This window comes from Aptenodytes forsteri, unplaced genomic scaffold (assembly GCF_000699145.1).
Source record: "Aptenodytes forsteri isolate BGI_AS27 unplaced genomic scaffold, ASM69914v1 Scaffold494, whole genome shotgun sequence".
Taxonomy (NCBI): Eukaryota; Metazoa; Chordata; class Aves; order Sphenisciformes; family Spheniscidae; genus Aptenodytes; species Aptenodytes forsteri.
In genome coordinates this window covers 502,632-519,807 of record NW_008794455.1, presented here as the reverse complement: position 1 = coordinate 519,807, position 17,176 = coordinate 502,632, and the positions used below count along the sequence as shown (strand labels likewise).

At 45.7% G+C, this 17,176-nt stretch overlaps 1 protein-coding gene across 1 annotated transcript in view; it reads left to right on the top strand.

The window, feature by feature from the left end:
- Positions 1-17,176, top strand: part of RABL6 (RAB, member RAS oncogene family-like 6) — a 62,521-nt gene that overhangs the window by 28,273 nt on the left and 17,072 nt on the right. The window contains exons 8-10 of the mRNA XM_009290642.2: positions 3,830-3,933; positions 13,296-13,654; positions 15,896-16,061. Of these exons, the coding sequence (XP_009288917.1) occupies positions 3,830-3,933; positions 13,296-13,654; positions 15,896-16,061 (629 nt within the window). The remainder of the gene's footprint in view (positions 1-3,829; positions 3,934-13,295; positions 13,655-15,895; positions 16,062-17,176) is intronic.

Genomic DNA, 17,176 nt, shown 5'->3' with positions numbered 1-17,176 from the left:
ACTGGAAGGAGACAAATTCTGCAGACAGCTGAAATTGCCTTTTCCCGGGAAGCACTTGAAAGTGGCTTTCAGCCAAAGCATTGGTCTGTAGCACAGGATTTATTCCCTTCTTTTGGGTCATTGCTAAAAATAAGCTGTTTCTTTAATATTTTAATACCAGCATGGTAAAACAGAATTTATTTTTTAAGTATTTGGAAGTCCCTTATTAGTGATGAATTTTTAAAAATTAAATGCAACTCTCTCTTAATTAAATCTAAGTTCTTAATTTACTGTAATCTGTGAAAATTGAAATAAATACAACTCTGGTATATGTCTTACTGCCAACGTATGAGGAAAGGCAAAACACTTGTTTAATAAAAGCCATTATCTAAGTGCCTAAGGTAAGCATTGGAGAGCAGCGTCCCTTCTGTCTCTGTTTATTAAGCTAATTTGCTCAGCATTTATTTCACTCATCTTAGGAAACTGAGGACAAAGAAGCAGAAAAGTTGCTCTTTTTTGTCTCATTTTTGCTTACACTGTATTAATAACATAAAAGGATGAAATCTATTACTTCTAAAATCTTGAATTTCTTGAATCTTGAATTCTAAAATCTAGAATTACTTCTAAAATCTTGATTAGTACTTCTGTTTAGTGTAGCAAGTTTAAATATGTGTAGCATGTTTTGCTGAAACTTTCTTGTCTGTATACCACAATAAAGGGAATTCGAGTTAACTAATGACTTCATAATTCTTTGTATACATGTTAATTGAAGTCAAGTTTCCATCTGCATAGAGCTTATGAATATGATGAATAAAAATGACCTAGCAAAGGAAATATGGATCACTCCAAGCTCTCAACACAATGACAAAGGTAAAAATGAAGAATCTAAATGCCTTGGAAGCAGTAAATTAGCTTAAATGATCATAGAAGCTCTTAAATTTCAAGAAAGACTGTATCTTCCAGTAAATTAGCATGTTTAAATGTTATCAACCTTTAACATAGCTCAACCAGCTATGACTCACCTGGTCTTATAATACAAAATAAAAATTACTTAAGGCTTGCTTGCTGGTTTAAGTCATGGTAGAATTTGATACAAATCAATGTCCTGGTTTCGGCTGGGATAGAGTTAATTTTCTTCCAGTAGCTGGTACAGTGCTGTGTTTTGGATTTAGCATGAGAATAATGTGATAACACCCTGATGTTTTAGTTGTTGCTAAGCAGTGTTTATACTAAGTCAAGGACTTTTCAGCTTCCCGTGCTCTGCCAGCAAAGAGGTGCACAAGAGGCTGGGAGGGGGCACAGCCAGGACAGCTGACCCAAACTGGCCAAAGGGACATTCCATACCATGGGACATCACGCTCAGTACATAAACTGGGGGGAGTTGGCCGGGGGGCAGCGATTGCTGCTCAGGGACTGACTGGATGTCAGTCGGCAGGTGGTGAGAGGTTGCATCACCTCTTGGTGTTTTGGGTTTTTTTTCCCCTCCGTCCTGGGTTTTGCTCCTCCCTCTCTCTCTTTCTTGTTTTACACTTGCACTGTACCAGCTACTGGGAAGAAAATTAACTCTATCCCTGCCAAAACCAGGACACATGAGAATAATGTGATAACACCCTGATGTTTTAGTTGTTGCTAAGCAGTGTTTATACTAAGTCAAGGACTTTTCAGCTTCCCGTGCTCTGCCAGCAAAGAGGTGCACAAGAGGCTGGGAGGGGGCACAGCCAGGACAGCTGACCCAAACTGGCCAAAGGGACATTCCATACCATGGGACATCACGCTCAGTACATAAACTGGGGGGAGTTGGCCGGGGGGCAGCGATTGCTGCTCAGGGACTGACTGGATGTCAGTCGGCAGGTGGTGAGAGGTTGCATCACCTCTTGGTGTTTTGGGTTTTTTTTCCCCTCCGTCCTGGGTTTTGCTCCTCCCTCTCTCTCTTTTTCTTGTTTTACTTTCCATTACAATTTATTAGTGGTGGTGGTGGTGGTGGTGTTATTGTTCTATTTCAAGTATTAAACTGTTCTTATCTCAACCCACGAGTTTTCTTACTTTTGCTCTTCCGATTCTCTCCCCCGTCCCACCGGGGGGGGGTGAGCGAGCAGATGTGTGGTGCTCAGTTGCTGTCTGGGGTTAAACCACGACAATCAGCCTGCCCCACGGAGGGCTCAAGCTGTGCCCTGACTACTCCCCTGGGCAGAGTAGTGTGGTGGGTTTTATATAAGGCAGATGAGTTACTCGCTCTTTAAATTTGTACGCTTTCTTGATAGCTCCAAAGTTGTCATGTCTATGAAACTGTATTGTCAATAGTATATGCACGTAAAGACCGAACACCATTGCTTTATACAAATGTTTGTCTTCCCATAGGGATTTTATTCTGTAAATTACGTAGTAGATTTCCTTTTGTGCTTTTTACTCTAATGGGATCCTTCTGCAGTGAGCATATGTGTTGTCAAACATGCAATTAAAAATTCACCACGGTTATTGACGCTAAATTTCAAAAATATTTGTCATAGTAGAAAGCTTAAATGTACGTTGAGGATAAGGCAGTTATAAAAGCAAAAAACTTTCCAGTTTGGAGGAAACCTGGGGTTTCTCTTCTGTCTCCTCCTGTCTGGGCGGTGGTACAGCTCGGCAGCCCGTGGCACCGGTGGACCCCGCTTTACCGGGCACTGTGCAGCACCGTGAGTCATCGGCCGTGTCTCAGCACAAGCTGTCCCTGCTTCCTGTGCCATCTAGTATGTAGGCAGTGGGAGAAGGAGGATTGATGCTTTCAGGCACTGAACATCATCACTTTTGACTCCAGAATTCGGTGTATAAACTGACTCGCGTGCCCCTTGCCCAGAGCCTTCCCAGGAGGCAAACGGGGTGCCAGTGGTGGGAGCCTGGCCATTGCCAGTGCCTAGCTGTGTGACAGGCAGCTCTAGTCTTGGCCAGGGGATCCTGAATCGTGTTTCTGCAGAAATGGATGCTGTGTTAGCTCTGCGGCTTGGGGCCGTCGCAGAGCCAGGTCTGCTGGGCAGATGGGTGAGGAGGTTGGTGCTGGATCCACTGCAGGTGAGCCTTTGGAGCTGGCCATGCCTGTGCAGTCTCAGCGTAATGCGTGTGGTTATTGATCTCTTCTCGTTGCCATCCGGGCTATCGGGAGGAGTGTCCCATGACCCTTTGCAATTGATTTTGAGCCTTTTAAGCCAGCACTTCCCCTCAGCTGAGGTTTTTGCTTGGTTTCTGTTGGAAATGTGGAAGGGAAATGACTGAATTAAGCTACCCTGTGTTACATTAGTGAAGCCAACTCACTTTATTACATGCTTGAAATGGACTGGAGTGTCTGTCCCCCGTCTGTGGGGCAGCAACTGAAGGCAGAGGGGCTAAAATTCCACAGAGTTGGCAGGTTGTGCTCACTCATCTACCCTGGCAGTAAAAAGAAAATTATTGTGAGATTTTGCACCAGCTGGGTCCTACTCACAGGGGGACTTCTTTAGCACAGGGAAAAAATAAAAGATCAGAATGAATGGGTAGCACAACTGTTCTCCACAGGAGTTGATACTGTTCTCCAAATGCAACTGGCAATGCTGTGTCTGAAGATCACACATTATTGATTTATGGTTGAGTATAGCTCGCAGAACAAATTACTTTCTTACACACAGACTTTCTAGATCAACGTACTTTTGCTACTGTTTCTGCTTCCCTTTGTGCTTCTGTATTTAAACTGAACACTGTGAGAGGGACCAAAGCTCCTGTTTAATTCATTTCTGTGGGTAAGAGTGGTGACATAAGATCTTGCTGCACCCTGTGAGCGCACAGAGATCTGTTACAATGACCCTTCCTGCTCAGACCCAGCTTGTTTTCCTTTCTTCAGAGGGAGACGTTGCTACGGCAGCTGGAGACGAATCAGCTGGATATTGATGCAACTTTGGAGGAGCTGTCAGTGCAGCAAGAGACAGAAGATCAAAACTACGAACTGTATGTCATTGAGCCATCTTTTCTAACTGTTTCGTTGCAGTCTAGGTGTCACATGAATGTTGGGCAGCCCCGGCTATGGCATGTGGCCAGACTGAAGGGTCCAATGAGTGACATTTAGGGTTTCTACGGATCTTGTAAAATGTCATTTTTAAGTGGCATCACCTGAAATAAAGCATGCACTTGGGGATCCCTATGAAAGGGTCTGGTTCCTACAGGCACGTGATCTACAGGAGGGCGGTGGAAGTGGAGCTGAGCAGCACACCTGGAGGCAGCACATGCTGTAGGGATTGTAGATAAGTATGTTGTAGCCTCTGATGCTGAAAAGGGATGTTTTCCGTCTGTCTGCTGCTCAGAACACAAGTTGATTCCTCTTCTTCTGGCTATTGCATTCCTGTGTATTTTGTGTCTTACGATAGGCAGAAGGTAATAGCAACAACACTGTTGTCTTTTGTTCCCTTTGAATACTTCTAGACTCCTCAGTGCATTTCTGGTTTGAAATAGGGGCTAGTTCCTGCTGCCTTGTGTTTGTTCAGTGCCCTGTCAGCTTGCTTGCTGCTTGAAATGAGCTTTTGCCAGATTTAGCCCTGCAAAGCCAGTACATCTGTAGCACAGTGAACAGGAATCTCTTCAGATTTGTATGTTGTTGACAAATGTGTTCCGTGAATTCCCATTGCAGTAATGTGCAAGCCAGAAAAGTCAACCCCAGAATGAATTGGAAAAAGATTCTTTACAGGCAGCTTTATTTGGAAGTTGGAATTGATGATTATGAAATATTCATGCACAGCCATTTTGACAAGCATTTTTCAGACCAAGTTTCAAGTTCTATAACCTTGGTCAGTGTGTTTTCCTTTGTGAGAGCATTGAAATACCCCCTATACGCACAAAGCAGTACTGTTTCCAGAGTGTTCACCTCATTCCTTTCCTTAGGGACTGGTTAGTCTCCTCATGCCTTCAGCAATTCTCTTGATGTCCCTACTCAAAGAACTGGGCTGTGCTGTCAGATTGTTTTCCATACTTTTGCCTATACTGCATCAGTAATGGGAAGATACTTAAAAGAATCAAGAGTTGGCAGAGCTGTTCCAAACTTACACCACAAGGTCATGCTACTTAGTCACCTCTCACCCTTACACCAGCTTTAGCATTTGCTGGACCCTTGCATGTGCTAATTCCGCTCACAAATCCAGCAGAAAACTATCTTCTGCCATACCTACTTCTGGGTTAATCTGAGTTGGGCTGGCTCTGAGAAGCATCTGCTTAACGCCAGAACGTAAAGGAAGCAGCAGCAGTATGGGGCTGGCAGAGGTGGGATGGCAAGACCTCCTAGTTCCAGCAGTGGGTATTAGACTGGATCATCCCATCCAGTGTAACCACACCAACATACACCATTTTATAACATTGGTGTGCTTCCACTGGCAGAGAGTACCCTTTCTGGGTACATGCTCCTGCAGAAGTACTGTGATTACTAAAGAGTATCATTTGCAATGTGGTAGCATCCAGAATCCTAGGGCCAGACTGGTCACGTTGCTCTAGGCACTGCACACTAACAAGTCAAAAGGCATGTTCTCACCTTTTGCAAGCTCAGAGGAGCTTTTGATGCAGTTGGTGGTGGCTAGCATCACCTCAATAGAAGCCCCTGAGTCATCTGCAGAAACTCCAAAGCCAGATAAACATTTGACCCATGTGTCAGTGCCCTGTCGTTTTCCAAACCACCTCATGAGATGGGGTGTGTGCACCTGAAGATGCTCACCACCCAGCGCTGCAGGACAGGGTGCTGTAGCAAAGTACTGCTGCTCAGCTGCTGCGGAGGGCTTGCGCTGCAGGTGGCTAATTGCACTATTAGGCTGCATAATTGGCTTAACATGGCATAAGAAATACCTTAGCCATGGTACCTGACAGAAGAGAAGTTGCTAAAATGTTAAAAGCAAGACTTCCCTGGGATTCTGGTTTAGCAAATAAACTGACATTTTTATGCAGATGGCCAGCTTCTGCTTTCACTTCAGCTATTGCACATTTATGTCTGTGTACTGAAACTAATGTTCTTTGCTTTCAGAAAATAACACTTCTTTATAGAAAGGTCTTTAAAATATCCCTGGATGCTTCCTGCCTTGAGCCACTGGTCCCAAAAGAAAAGCACCGGGCCGTGTCATGTCTGAATATTTTGATCACACTGACTAACATAGAGTGCTATTTTAGGATTTTTGAGGTTTTTCTCTGCACCCCAGGTAGAAACGAAGAGTCTGTTTCAGCGGCACCTCTCTGAAACAGACAAGCTGCTGAGGGATTACTTCAACCCCAGAGTTGAAAAGTATACTCTTCCTGTGTTCATTTTTTATCCCTGCAGGAGCTCTTCAGGCTCAAGTCCTTTAGCCAAAGTCCCGATTTAAAGAAATAACCACAGTCATATGGCAGGGAACTCAGGTTTGGGTAAAGTTCCGATTCTTAGTAAACAGCTCAGGCTGGTGAACAGAGTATCTGTGGACACAACGACAGTACATGGTGGGAATTACAGCTTGCAGTTGTGAGGCAGGTCTGCCGTGCTCGTGATTAGGGCTTGGAAAGGTCCTTGCATCCATGCTTGTCAGATGCCCATCATTTTGGGATTATCACGTGTAACATGCTGCTGCGGTGGATGTCAAAACAAGCACCTGGTGCATTGTCCTCTGACACTCGCCTCGTTACATACAGCATGTGCATTGGTGCGGTGTGACTTGCTGACCCTTGGCAGATGTGAAGCCCTTGTGTTTGCTGCGATTTCGACAGTACTTGGAGTTCTGCTGTCGGTCAGCACAAATTGCGCAGCAAGGGGAGGTGTCCACAGGCACTTGGGGCTGCAGGCCATGGTGTGGCTGCTGCAGCACCTCCTCCAAGGCAATTCCTGCTCTCCTGCCATAAAATCAGGCCATGGAACAAGGCGAACTGACAGCGCTAGGGCATCTCGGTTATTTCATTCACCCCCGTGCATGTCTAGTAGCTGCTCTGTCACAATGACCAATGCTAAATTTGGATCAGAGAACAGAAAGAGAACAAGAACTCTTCCTCCTGCTGCGGCTGGGTACCTGAGGACAAAACGTCATTGCTCCAAAACGTGGATCCCAGAGAAAACACGAGGTGGCACACAACGCTGCCTCATCCGCCTTATGTAAGCCATCCCTCGGCAGCCACTGGCTGGGCTTTGCCTGTGTAAGACGCATTTAGATGCTTCCAGCTCTTTCCCTGTGCTTAGTCTCCTCTCTGCCTGCCACACCTCTTGCTCTGGTACTTCCCCTGTGGTTTCTCAGATTTTATGTTTTCAATGCTGCTAAAAACACATTTCAGCCCTTTTTGAGATCCTGAATTCTTATTAAACAAACAGCAATGACTTTTTTTACTCTGTTCTGAATTTGTACTTAATTTGCTCAATTTTTCCATCTTTAATTGTACCCAGCTTATCTTCTGTCACAAGGAAAACTTTTTGTGTTCAGCATGCCTGTTCCCTCACTGAATGGTGCACATGGAGAAATAGTTTTTGGGAAATTGTGGAAGCTCTTCCTGCATATTCATTTATTTCAGGAATAAGCTGCTGGTGGAAACATTTGCAAAAGTTAATAAGAAGCAGATTTAATGTATGGTTTTCATGCACTTTTATCTTTGGCTGCATTTTTTCGAGTGTTACTCTTTTTTTAATATCAAAAGACAAAATTTAATTTCAAGGGTTAAGTAATCAACTCTCTTTGAATTAACTTTTTCTTTTCCTAGGGATTGATATAAGTTAGTCAAAAGGAATACTTGAGTTATTCTTTGTGAGATATCCCATCTTCTTTCACACTTGCTTTTGAGAAGCTTCAGGAAATTGTCATCTATGTGATTGTCACTGTGTGATTGTTCAATTTGTAAGCACTCAAAGTCCAACTTCTTCACAGGAATTTTCGTAAGAAATGAATTTTCAGATCACTTACTCCTTGTGTTCAAGAGCTCTTATGCAAACTGTTAGTCAAACTTTGTAAAAATATATTCAAAGCAGTTGACCTTCAGATTATCTGAGATACTGTATGAGCCAAGCTACAACTTCTGCAGCGGCAGGACCTCTCCCAGGTTTGCCACGTGACAGAAGTCCTTCTGGGTCCTTTCCCAGCAGTGCCATACGGCTGTCATCTGCATTGTCAGGGGATCCTGGATGGCCAGGTGCTACTGTCCAGGTAGGGAAGATGATGGACCAGTGACTGCAGAAAGGCATTTGCGTTCTCCTGATGAGGACTCTTCTTTTGGGAGACACGCTCCCTGCATTAGACAGCTTTATTCACTACAAAGTCATTGATTGGGTTTTCAGGTTTTATTTGCTTGTTTGTTTTTTCCGCATTGAGCACAGCTCGTAATTTTGCGAAGACCGTGGTGCTGAGTAACACCAGCCCTGTCTGGCAGGAGGACCTGCTGCTCAAGCTGTTCTCCCATATCTTCAGGGATACAGGTGATCCCATCTTCAGGGGTACTTTGTTGAAGTACAGGTCTGGAATCACACCGGCTAAAGGCTGAATTACCAGTTGAGAAAGTAAAACCACTTTTGCTTTCTCTTCCCCTTGCCCCACCTTTATTGTTTGCTTGCCGTGAATCACTGTTGCCATCAGACAGATCAGGAGCCAGCGTGTACTAGACGGGACTTTAAGTCATGTTTTTTGTATGGGGCTGCATTAAGACTTAATTGCAACTAACCCTATCGTCATCAATCTTGCTAGAGAAGTGGAGAACATGGAGCGTGTCCCGTATGTTGTGGAATGGGGTTATCCTGCTGCATCCATTTTGTGTCAAGTGGAAAACCTGAAGAGCTCTTGGGGGGGGCCCTGGGTAGCAGGATTCAACCCCGCTTGGCAATTGATTTCACATTCAGGGACCTGGGCTTAGGGAGGAATCAGGTTCAGTACCTTTAATGAGCCCAAAACAAACACGTGGAAATCTAACCCTCAATAACCCCAGTTAAGTTGATGTCACACAGCCTGTTAATCTTCATTTTCACAATTAATAAAATAACCCAAAACATTTCTTGCCACATGAAATACATTTGAAAAATTGATCACAGCACGTTAGAACCAGGAGCCAAAAAGATCAGGCTGCTCCTGTCTTCAATAGTAAATGAACACGAGCGCTGACAATTTTAGGAACTGTGAGGCTAATGAGTCCTTTTGTGCTTTTTTTTGTTTGCTCTGGGAGCAGAGCAACAGTAACCTCAGGCCCTGATGAATTTTTGTTCCCGCAGAGCATGTTCATCTTTAAAATTGCATAGAAGTCTCCTTTTGCGAGCAGGTCCAACTGACAGTGAATTATTCAGGGTTTTTGAGGATGTGGACTTGTTACTCAGTCTGAAATGGAAGGATTGAAAGGCAAACAAGCAGCCCGGGTGGGTGAGGACAGATAACCCATCTGGACTTGAGTGGCATGTTTGCTGTCTCTCTATCCCAACTGAACGAGTGTACTCAGGTCACAGCATGAGTTCATCTTGTGCTTTAATAGGACCTGGTCTACTACACCTAGTGTGGACACGAAGCTGCTTCTTTCACAGTAAGATTTTGAGTGAGTCCTTTTGCGAAGGACTGACAAAAAGGATAGAACAAGGAACGCAGTGGCCAGATTGTATAGAATATGAGAAAAAACAGACACGTGGCAGGTTTGGCCTGGTGTGTTCCCAAAACAGCCACGCTTGTGCCTCTGAAGAGTGTGTGTAAAGCCAGAGGAAGCATTCATGCATTATGTAGTATTTTCGAAGTGTGGAGGATGCTTAGACACCTCCACCCTGGAAATTACTGAGAGCTTGCTGGCAGCGTTTTCATGTATGCTGTTTTTCCACCCACCTCTTTCACGGAAGAAGATATGAATATGAAAGCTCAGCAGAGCTGGTTTATGCAGCCCGTGTAAAACCGGTATCAGACCATCCTTTTTTCCCCAGTGTCATGGCACACAGCACAGAGCTTGGCCCACGTGTCTGCTTGGAGATGAGGAAGGTGACACAAAGCACACGTGCCACAGCTCTCCTTGGTGCTGGGCTGGGGTAAGAGCCTGAGTCGTGCTGTCCCCAAATAACCATTGTATCTTTCTACTAAAAATAACTTGTCTCTTGTTCTTACGCCCTTCACATAATGTAGGTGAGCAAGGCATAGGAGCACAGGTGCAGAAGAAGCCTGCATGTGTGTTACTCTCCAGACTAGCTGAGCTGGAGGGAGGGATGACACTCTTTACACTTCAGTTATGTAGCATTTTTTCCTTCCAGCTCTTAAAATTCATGTGTTTCTGCAGGAGAAACAGGTGGTAGTCACAGCCTTCCCTCCCTCTGGAGCTGGCTACTTGCCCAGAACAAAGCAGGTTGTTTCCAAAACGGGCAGCTTTGGTAGTACAAAGTACAGTAAATCTTCAAATACCCTGATATTGTAAAGAGTGTCCTGCACTTTGCTGGGTCCAGCTTTAAGTACTCTTTGAGCTTCATATTCTGTATCCTAAAATGACTATATATGTACTTGCTATATACTTCATACAGGATCCTTGTACACTGAAGACTAAGGAACAATCATCTTATCCTACCTGAGTCACCCAGTTGCCTCAATGGTAGGACCCAGTGTCCTGGTCAGACTCAGAGCTTGTTCGGTTCTGTTTTCCTGTAGCATTGGTGATTTAGGTGCTCATAGAGGCAGTTGGAGAGCTCAGCTCAGCTAGGAGAGCGAGCAGCACCGGCATCAGTACCTTGGATGCTGGATGCAGCAGTGACCAAGCTTGCAGGCCTTCCAGCCAGGATTGCTGTTGCTATAAACAGGAACAGGGGTGCATGTAGATCAGCTGGGATTAATCTCTCTTCACAGTTGGGAGGCAGGAGTCTTTAACCCTGAGTAGGGCTTGGGAGGAGGAGGAGGAGGAATGAGTACCACAAAACAGAGCTATTCAGCCATCCTGCCTTCAGCTCGCCAGGAGCCCTGAATCAAAGCTCGGAGGGGAGGGATGACAGAATTTAGCACTCAGTGCTTCTGGCGTGGATCAGCAGAGCCAGACATCCTGTGCAGGCAAGTCTCGTGGATGGCTTTTCAGGCCATAGCAATTCACATGGTTTTGTGGATTCAGAGCATTTACCTTGTTGGACAAGGGCTGAATTGCAGGTACCCTTGGTTTATCTTTCCCTCACCACAGATGCCTTGCGTAGTCTGCCTTGAGGGATGTTGAATTGCGTGTATGGTGACCCCCTCTGCAAGAGAGGAATGATGTGCTATTGCTTGGCCCTGCAGCGCAGTGACAGAGATGCACTGAAAATACACTGTTATATTCTTGCGGGGTGTGTGATGCATTGTGCACCTTCCAAACAAACCTGATGCAGTCTCCACAGAGCTCAGTGCAAGGGTTGAGCTCCTTTATGTTTTCTCTTCGATGCATGACAAATCCATGCATCATTTGCAGTGGAACGTGTTGTCGCACAGCTCACCCCAGCTACTAGTCTCCTGGGAGGGAGGATGGTGGAATGGATGCTCTGTCGCATGCTCTGATCTCAGCTCTGCCGGGAGCCAGTCTGCTGGGTGGAATAAGCATGTAAGCCTTGCCCCAGATCCTGGTGGAAGCATCAGTGAGGCTACCACAGTGTGGCACTAATTTAGGTGCCTTGACAGCAGTCTCAGGGGACAGGCAGTAGATGGCTGTGTGACAGCCAGGCTCCTTTTCTGCTCCTCCCAGGCAGCGTTGCATTTGCAGCCTTTAGTCCGGTCTTCTGGAATGACTGAGGCGAGTCTTTCCTAGCCATTCTCATTTGATGAACTTGGGGCAAGAACACTTGTTTCCTAGCCCTTGAGCCAGATGACTATTTCCTTTGTACTGTTGAATTTCTTCCCATTTCTGTTATTCAGGATCATCCAGTTCTTTCTGTATCTTGTCCCTGTCCTCCTCTCTGTTGATGCTGCCTCCCAACTTGTAACCTCATGAGCATTTCCCTGGTCTCTGTGCCGCTTCGTTGAAATGCTGAAATATATCTCAAGGCTAATCCTTGAGGAACTCTACCAAGGATTTATCTCCTAGCTAATACTGCTTTTTAGTGCTACCCTTTATCTCCACTTTAGCCAGTTCCTTAGTTAGACTCCTGGTTTTCCAATTCAAGTAACAGCTTCCTGGGGATGTTGTTCTCTAGGGATCCAGACACCACTGGTCACAAAGTATATTAGTTTGTTCCTTAAAAGTATATCAGGTTGCTCCTTAAAATAGGAAGTGATATCTCAAGGGTGTTTAGAATCCTTTAGCCCCTGTTCTTTGTTTTCTGCTTAGCAGTCATTCCAGTGAAGGTGTCTGTCTGGCTCAAGTCCCCGAAGGACGAGGTCATGCTCTATATGGGAGAGGAGTCTCTGTTCTGACATACTCGTTGCCTGGAGCACAACCGAGTCTGTCTGTTTTGCAGAAGCGGTTGAACCCAGAGCCTCTGTGCACGAGTTCATTAGGCTTAATGAAATAAGAGGCAAGACCGTGACATGTGCTAGATTTTATACGTGATATTTCGCTTTGGGTGTCCTCTTTATATCTCTCAGATGTGCAGCATGTAGCAGATCTTGTTTGAGACATTTCATAGTAAAAGCCTGGCTTTCTGTTACTGTTTCTTTGCATACAGCTTGTGAAAAGACTGCTAACCAAACGGGCTGCTGAAGGAGGCTGCAGCAGGATCAGGCTTGGTTTTCTTTTTGAAAAGGATAGAGCATTTTACCCTCTCTAGCAACAGGCTTTATTGCTCTTCTAGTCAGGAATCCCGCCAGGACCCCAACTTGCTTCAGAGCTTCTGCTGCTTGGCTTCACTGCCTCCCACACAGAGGGGGAGTGTGTGCAGGGGGAGAGACTGCCTGTATATCTGCACATTGCGAGAAGGATAATTGCAGTCAGTCCTCTGTGAGCCCTCTGGATAGCTCTTTTCTTTTGACGTTCAAGAATTCTCTCAAATCCATTCTTGGCTGAAAGAATAGGTTTTTATAGCATGTGAGTTTTCTTGAACACTCTGATCTCTTCTGCTGAATCTGAAAATGTGCCATTCCTGTAGCACTTACTCCCTTAGAGACATGTCCAAGAACTGACTTAAGGTTGTGTTTCACGTCCTGGCATGTTGTTATAGTCTGTCTATCCAGGGAGTTCCCAGCAGCATTGCAAATGTAGGTTTCATCCTGCAGTGCAAAGCAGGTTGGGATTCTCCACACCTCGATGCAGATTGGCTGAGTTTAGCTCACGTGGGTGAACCAGATTTATCGTGACCCAGGGAGTCGCAGCATCACCGAAAGCAGATCTGTACCCTCCCAGCTCAGCACATAGCCAAAGCAACCGAGCATCGTGCTCGGTGCTCTGTTGAGCATGTTTTTTCCATTCCTTATATTTGCAATTTATCTTCCCTGCAGCTTCCTTGAAATGATGGAAGCCCGAAGTCGAGGACACACGTCGCCACTAACGACTAACGGGCAAAGCCCTTCCTCTGGCTCCCAGTCACCCATAGTACCTCCGAGCTCCACATCGACAGGCAGCTCCAGCCCTGGCACCCCACAGCCGCCGCAGCCACCTTCCACAAGCTCTGCCATCTCTCCTGAACCCCCCCCATCTTTTTCACCAGTGCCTGCACCCGAGGCCCAGCAGCCGCACGCGCCTCCACCAGCTACATCCTCCCCAGCACCTCCGGCTGCAGTCCCGCCACCGAAGCGCAGCATTATTTCACGTCTGTTTGGGACGTCTCCTGCGTCAGACCCCTCTCCTCCCCAGCCAGGTAGGTGCTGGAGTGCAGTGTCTAGGCAGGGTGTCACCCGCAGGCATTTCTCTGGTTTCTTTTCATTTCTTCCCTGCGAGAGGCTGAGCAGACAGGTATCTGAAGACCACAGGCCCCGAGCATGTGCATTGTGGGTCCAAGGAGAGCTGCGCTGTCACTCTCTATTTTTCTCCTGATTGGCATTTTGGTTTGTCTCTGTGCTGGGCTTGGATGGGGACTGTGTCCAGCCACCTGAACATGCAGGGAACACTAATAAAATAACTGTCAGCTTCTTACCAGGAGCACATATGCCTCTTGAATAGCAACAAAAATTGTTAGAGAAGCTATTTGAAGCTTTATCTTCACAAAAGTCTGGCAGCTCAAAGGGGCTCCTGTGTGTTAACGGAGAACAGCAGAGTGCTGGTTTTAAAGGTTATTCAGCCAGAAATGATCACGTAAGTCCAGGCTCTGCAGCGGATTCCCCTCCGGGGAAATATGCTCCTTCAGAGATGGTCTGAGGAGGAGGGCAGCCTGCCTTGGCTTCTTCCTTAGTGCTAGTACACAATGGAGCAGAGTAGCGCAGCATTCGGTCCAAACCCCTGCTGGACAAAGTTGCAGGGCAGAAGCATCGAGGGTTTTGTTGCATGTACTTTTACTGATCTGGACTTTAATTTGCCTGTCACATTCGCTTTGTTTGTGAAGCTAACTGGAGCTGCAGAGCTGGCACTGCCTAAAAATCATTAGCATGACATGGTTTGAATCACCCTTTGGAAATACCTTCCCTCTCAAACTGTCAATCCCTAGAGCTCACAGTACTCTCGAGACACCCACAGAAAGAAAGGAGGTGGTGCTGGGAACACGGTTTGCAGTTTCAGATGTTGAAATGTTTCAATTTTAGATCTGCACACAATGTTCTGCATCCTGAATCTGTTACCAGGTATGACACAGTACACCCATTTCAGTTTGTTTATGACTCTTCCTACCCAGAAACAAACAAACAAACAAGGAGGAGCAAATGTTAGAAATCCCTTGTCAATAAAAAACCCTTTGTCATATTGATATGTAGAAAAAAGACAAGTGGTCTACTACCAGTGTTACAATCTTTAGGTTTTGGAGTTTTTTTCTTTTTCTTCTTGTTTTTTAAAATCTATCACTTAGCTTGAGAACTGTCTTAGGCTTGTGGCCTCCAGTCCTGGTATCTCAAGGGTGCTTTTTAGGAGGATTGCAAAAGGCAGCTAGGAAAAGCTGGTCTGTCAGTGTTATTAGGTTTAGATAGCGTGCCAAGGGTCTGCACCTCTACTGGAACATACCTAGGGACTAGCTATTTGGAAAGCAGTTGAAAAATCACTGTTACAAAGTAATACTTGTTTTTTATGGGAGCTGCTATTTAAGCTTTCCCTTGAAGTCTTGCAGTAGCAATTCTTTTGGCTGTGTTTTTTCTTACACCAACGCTGCTCTATGGCATTAGTAATAGTGTTATTTGTATGCAAAAGTGATCTGAAAGCTGTACTAGTAGAGCAAAATCTAGAAAAAAACACAAAAATCTTGTTCACCCAAAAGAAAAGAGCCTAGATATGAAGTGCAGTCCGGGCAGAAGAAAAAGGTTGAATATTGCAAATTCTGAAAAGGTTAATCACTTTAGGCTTCTTGGTTATGCTAATTTCATGAGATTTCATCCTGATACCTTGAAGATGGGTAACGGTGTCTTTACAAATAAGCTATATTAAAGTGAGTCTCTATTTGCAGTAGCTCTTGAGCTTTTGGTTACACGGGGCATCTAAAAGCACAGTGTGAAAAACCCTGCCTTTGACAGTTACAGTTGAAAAAGCAAGAGGATGTGAGTGGGTGAACTGAACAGTCTGGAAGAGGTAAGAGAATAATGAAGGGACATCACACAGGAGCGGTGCACACAGCATAGGTATAAAATCCGGCTGTGGTATAGTTAGTCGTAGCATTCACTGTAGAGCAGGGTCAGCTACCATGCTAGAGAGTTTTTCAGACTATTTAAGAGCCTGGATCAGCCTGGTGCATCTTAAACCACAGCAGCCATGTGTGGTCTGTGAAAGCCTTCGTGCAAGATTCTGGACTGGTTTGAGTATCCTGTTCATAACCTTCCTCTTCCTTTGCTGTGTAGCTGAGGTCTTACTTCGTGGCTGCTGTCTGTGTGCTGAAGAGGCCCTGGGCAGGATAGATCTGTAAAAAGCAAATTTCTGTCTTGCTTGTGGTGAACCCTGGGTTTTACAACTACTGTTGCTAATGCAGATCCTGCTGCTGCCACTCCTCCTCTCCACCCTGAAGCCCCCGCAAAAGTACAGAGCGTGGAGGACTTTGTTCCCGATGACAGCCTGGACCACAGCTTTCTAGAAGACCCAGCCCCACAGAAGGACAAAGGGAAACTGCAGGCTAAACACCGTGTCGATAGTGAAAGGTAAGGAAAAGAGGATGGAGGGAGGGTGAGACAGGGATATATCTATCTGGATGTGCAGTCTGAATGATGGCTTCGGCTTGGCTAACCTGTTGCAATTGTTTAGAAAGTGATTGCAGAGCAATTAGCTGCCCCTAAGCCTTTCTGGCTGTTGTATAGTCAGTCATAGCATTCACTGTCTCCCATTTAATGATACACACTGCTCCCTGGGAATGAGGAACAGCAGTAAAAGCTAGTTATTACCTTCCTGGTTTTGCTGTATTGCTTTCACGCTGTGTTAAACCACTGGGTTGCTTTGGGTCAGGAAGGGATTTCTCTTCTGGACAAATGTGCTGAAACATTTGAAATATTTTCCTTCTGGAACACAGTGCACTTTGCAGGGATATTATGTTTTGCCTAATGAATACTTTCCTGCTGCAGAGGCCCAACGCATGGCCAGACTCCTTCGTGGCCTGGTACTGTCATTCCTGAGGCATTATAAAAGGGTTTGTGTTTGTTGGAGGACACTTGGGGGTACTGCACGGCTTGATGGGATTCTGGAAGGAAGGATGGAGAGGATCATGCTCCTTTGGGAGTGTCACTGCATGCTTGCCTCCAGATTCCAGAAAAGTCTTTAGGGGGTGCCTTTCTTTTTCTCTGTCCATTTCTAATGTTCCTTCCCAGCATTTTCTCTCTAAATTGGGGAGATGCAGATTTGATGGATGGACTGTTTGGTGGATGAGGAATTGGTTGGATGGTCACATCCAGAGAGTAGTGGTCAACGGCTCAATGTCTGGAGGGAGATCAGTGACGAGTGGTGTCCCTCAGGGGTCCGTATTGGGACCAGTACTGTTTAATATCTTCATCAATGACATAGACAGGGGGATCAAGTGCACCCTCAGCAAATTTGCAGATGACACCAAGTTGAGTGGTGCGGTCAACACTCCAGAAGGACGGGATGCCATTCAGAGGGACCTGGACAAGCTGGAGAAGTGGGCCCATGAGAACCTCATGAGGTTCAACAAGGCCAAGTGCAAGGTCCTGCACCTGGGTCGGGGCAACCCCCAGTATTCATACAAGCTGGGGGATGAAGGGATTGAGAGCAGCCCTGCCGAGAAGGACTTGGGGGTACTGGTGGA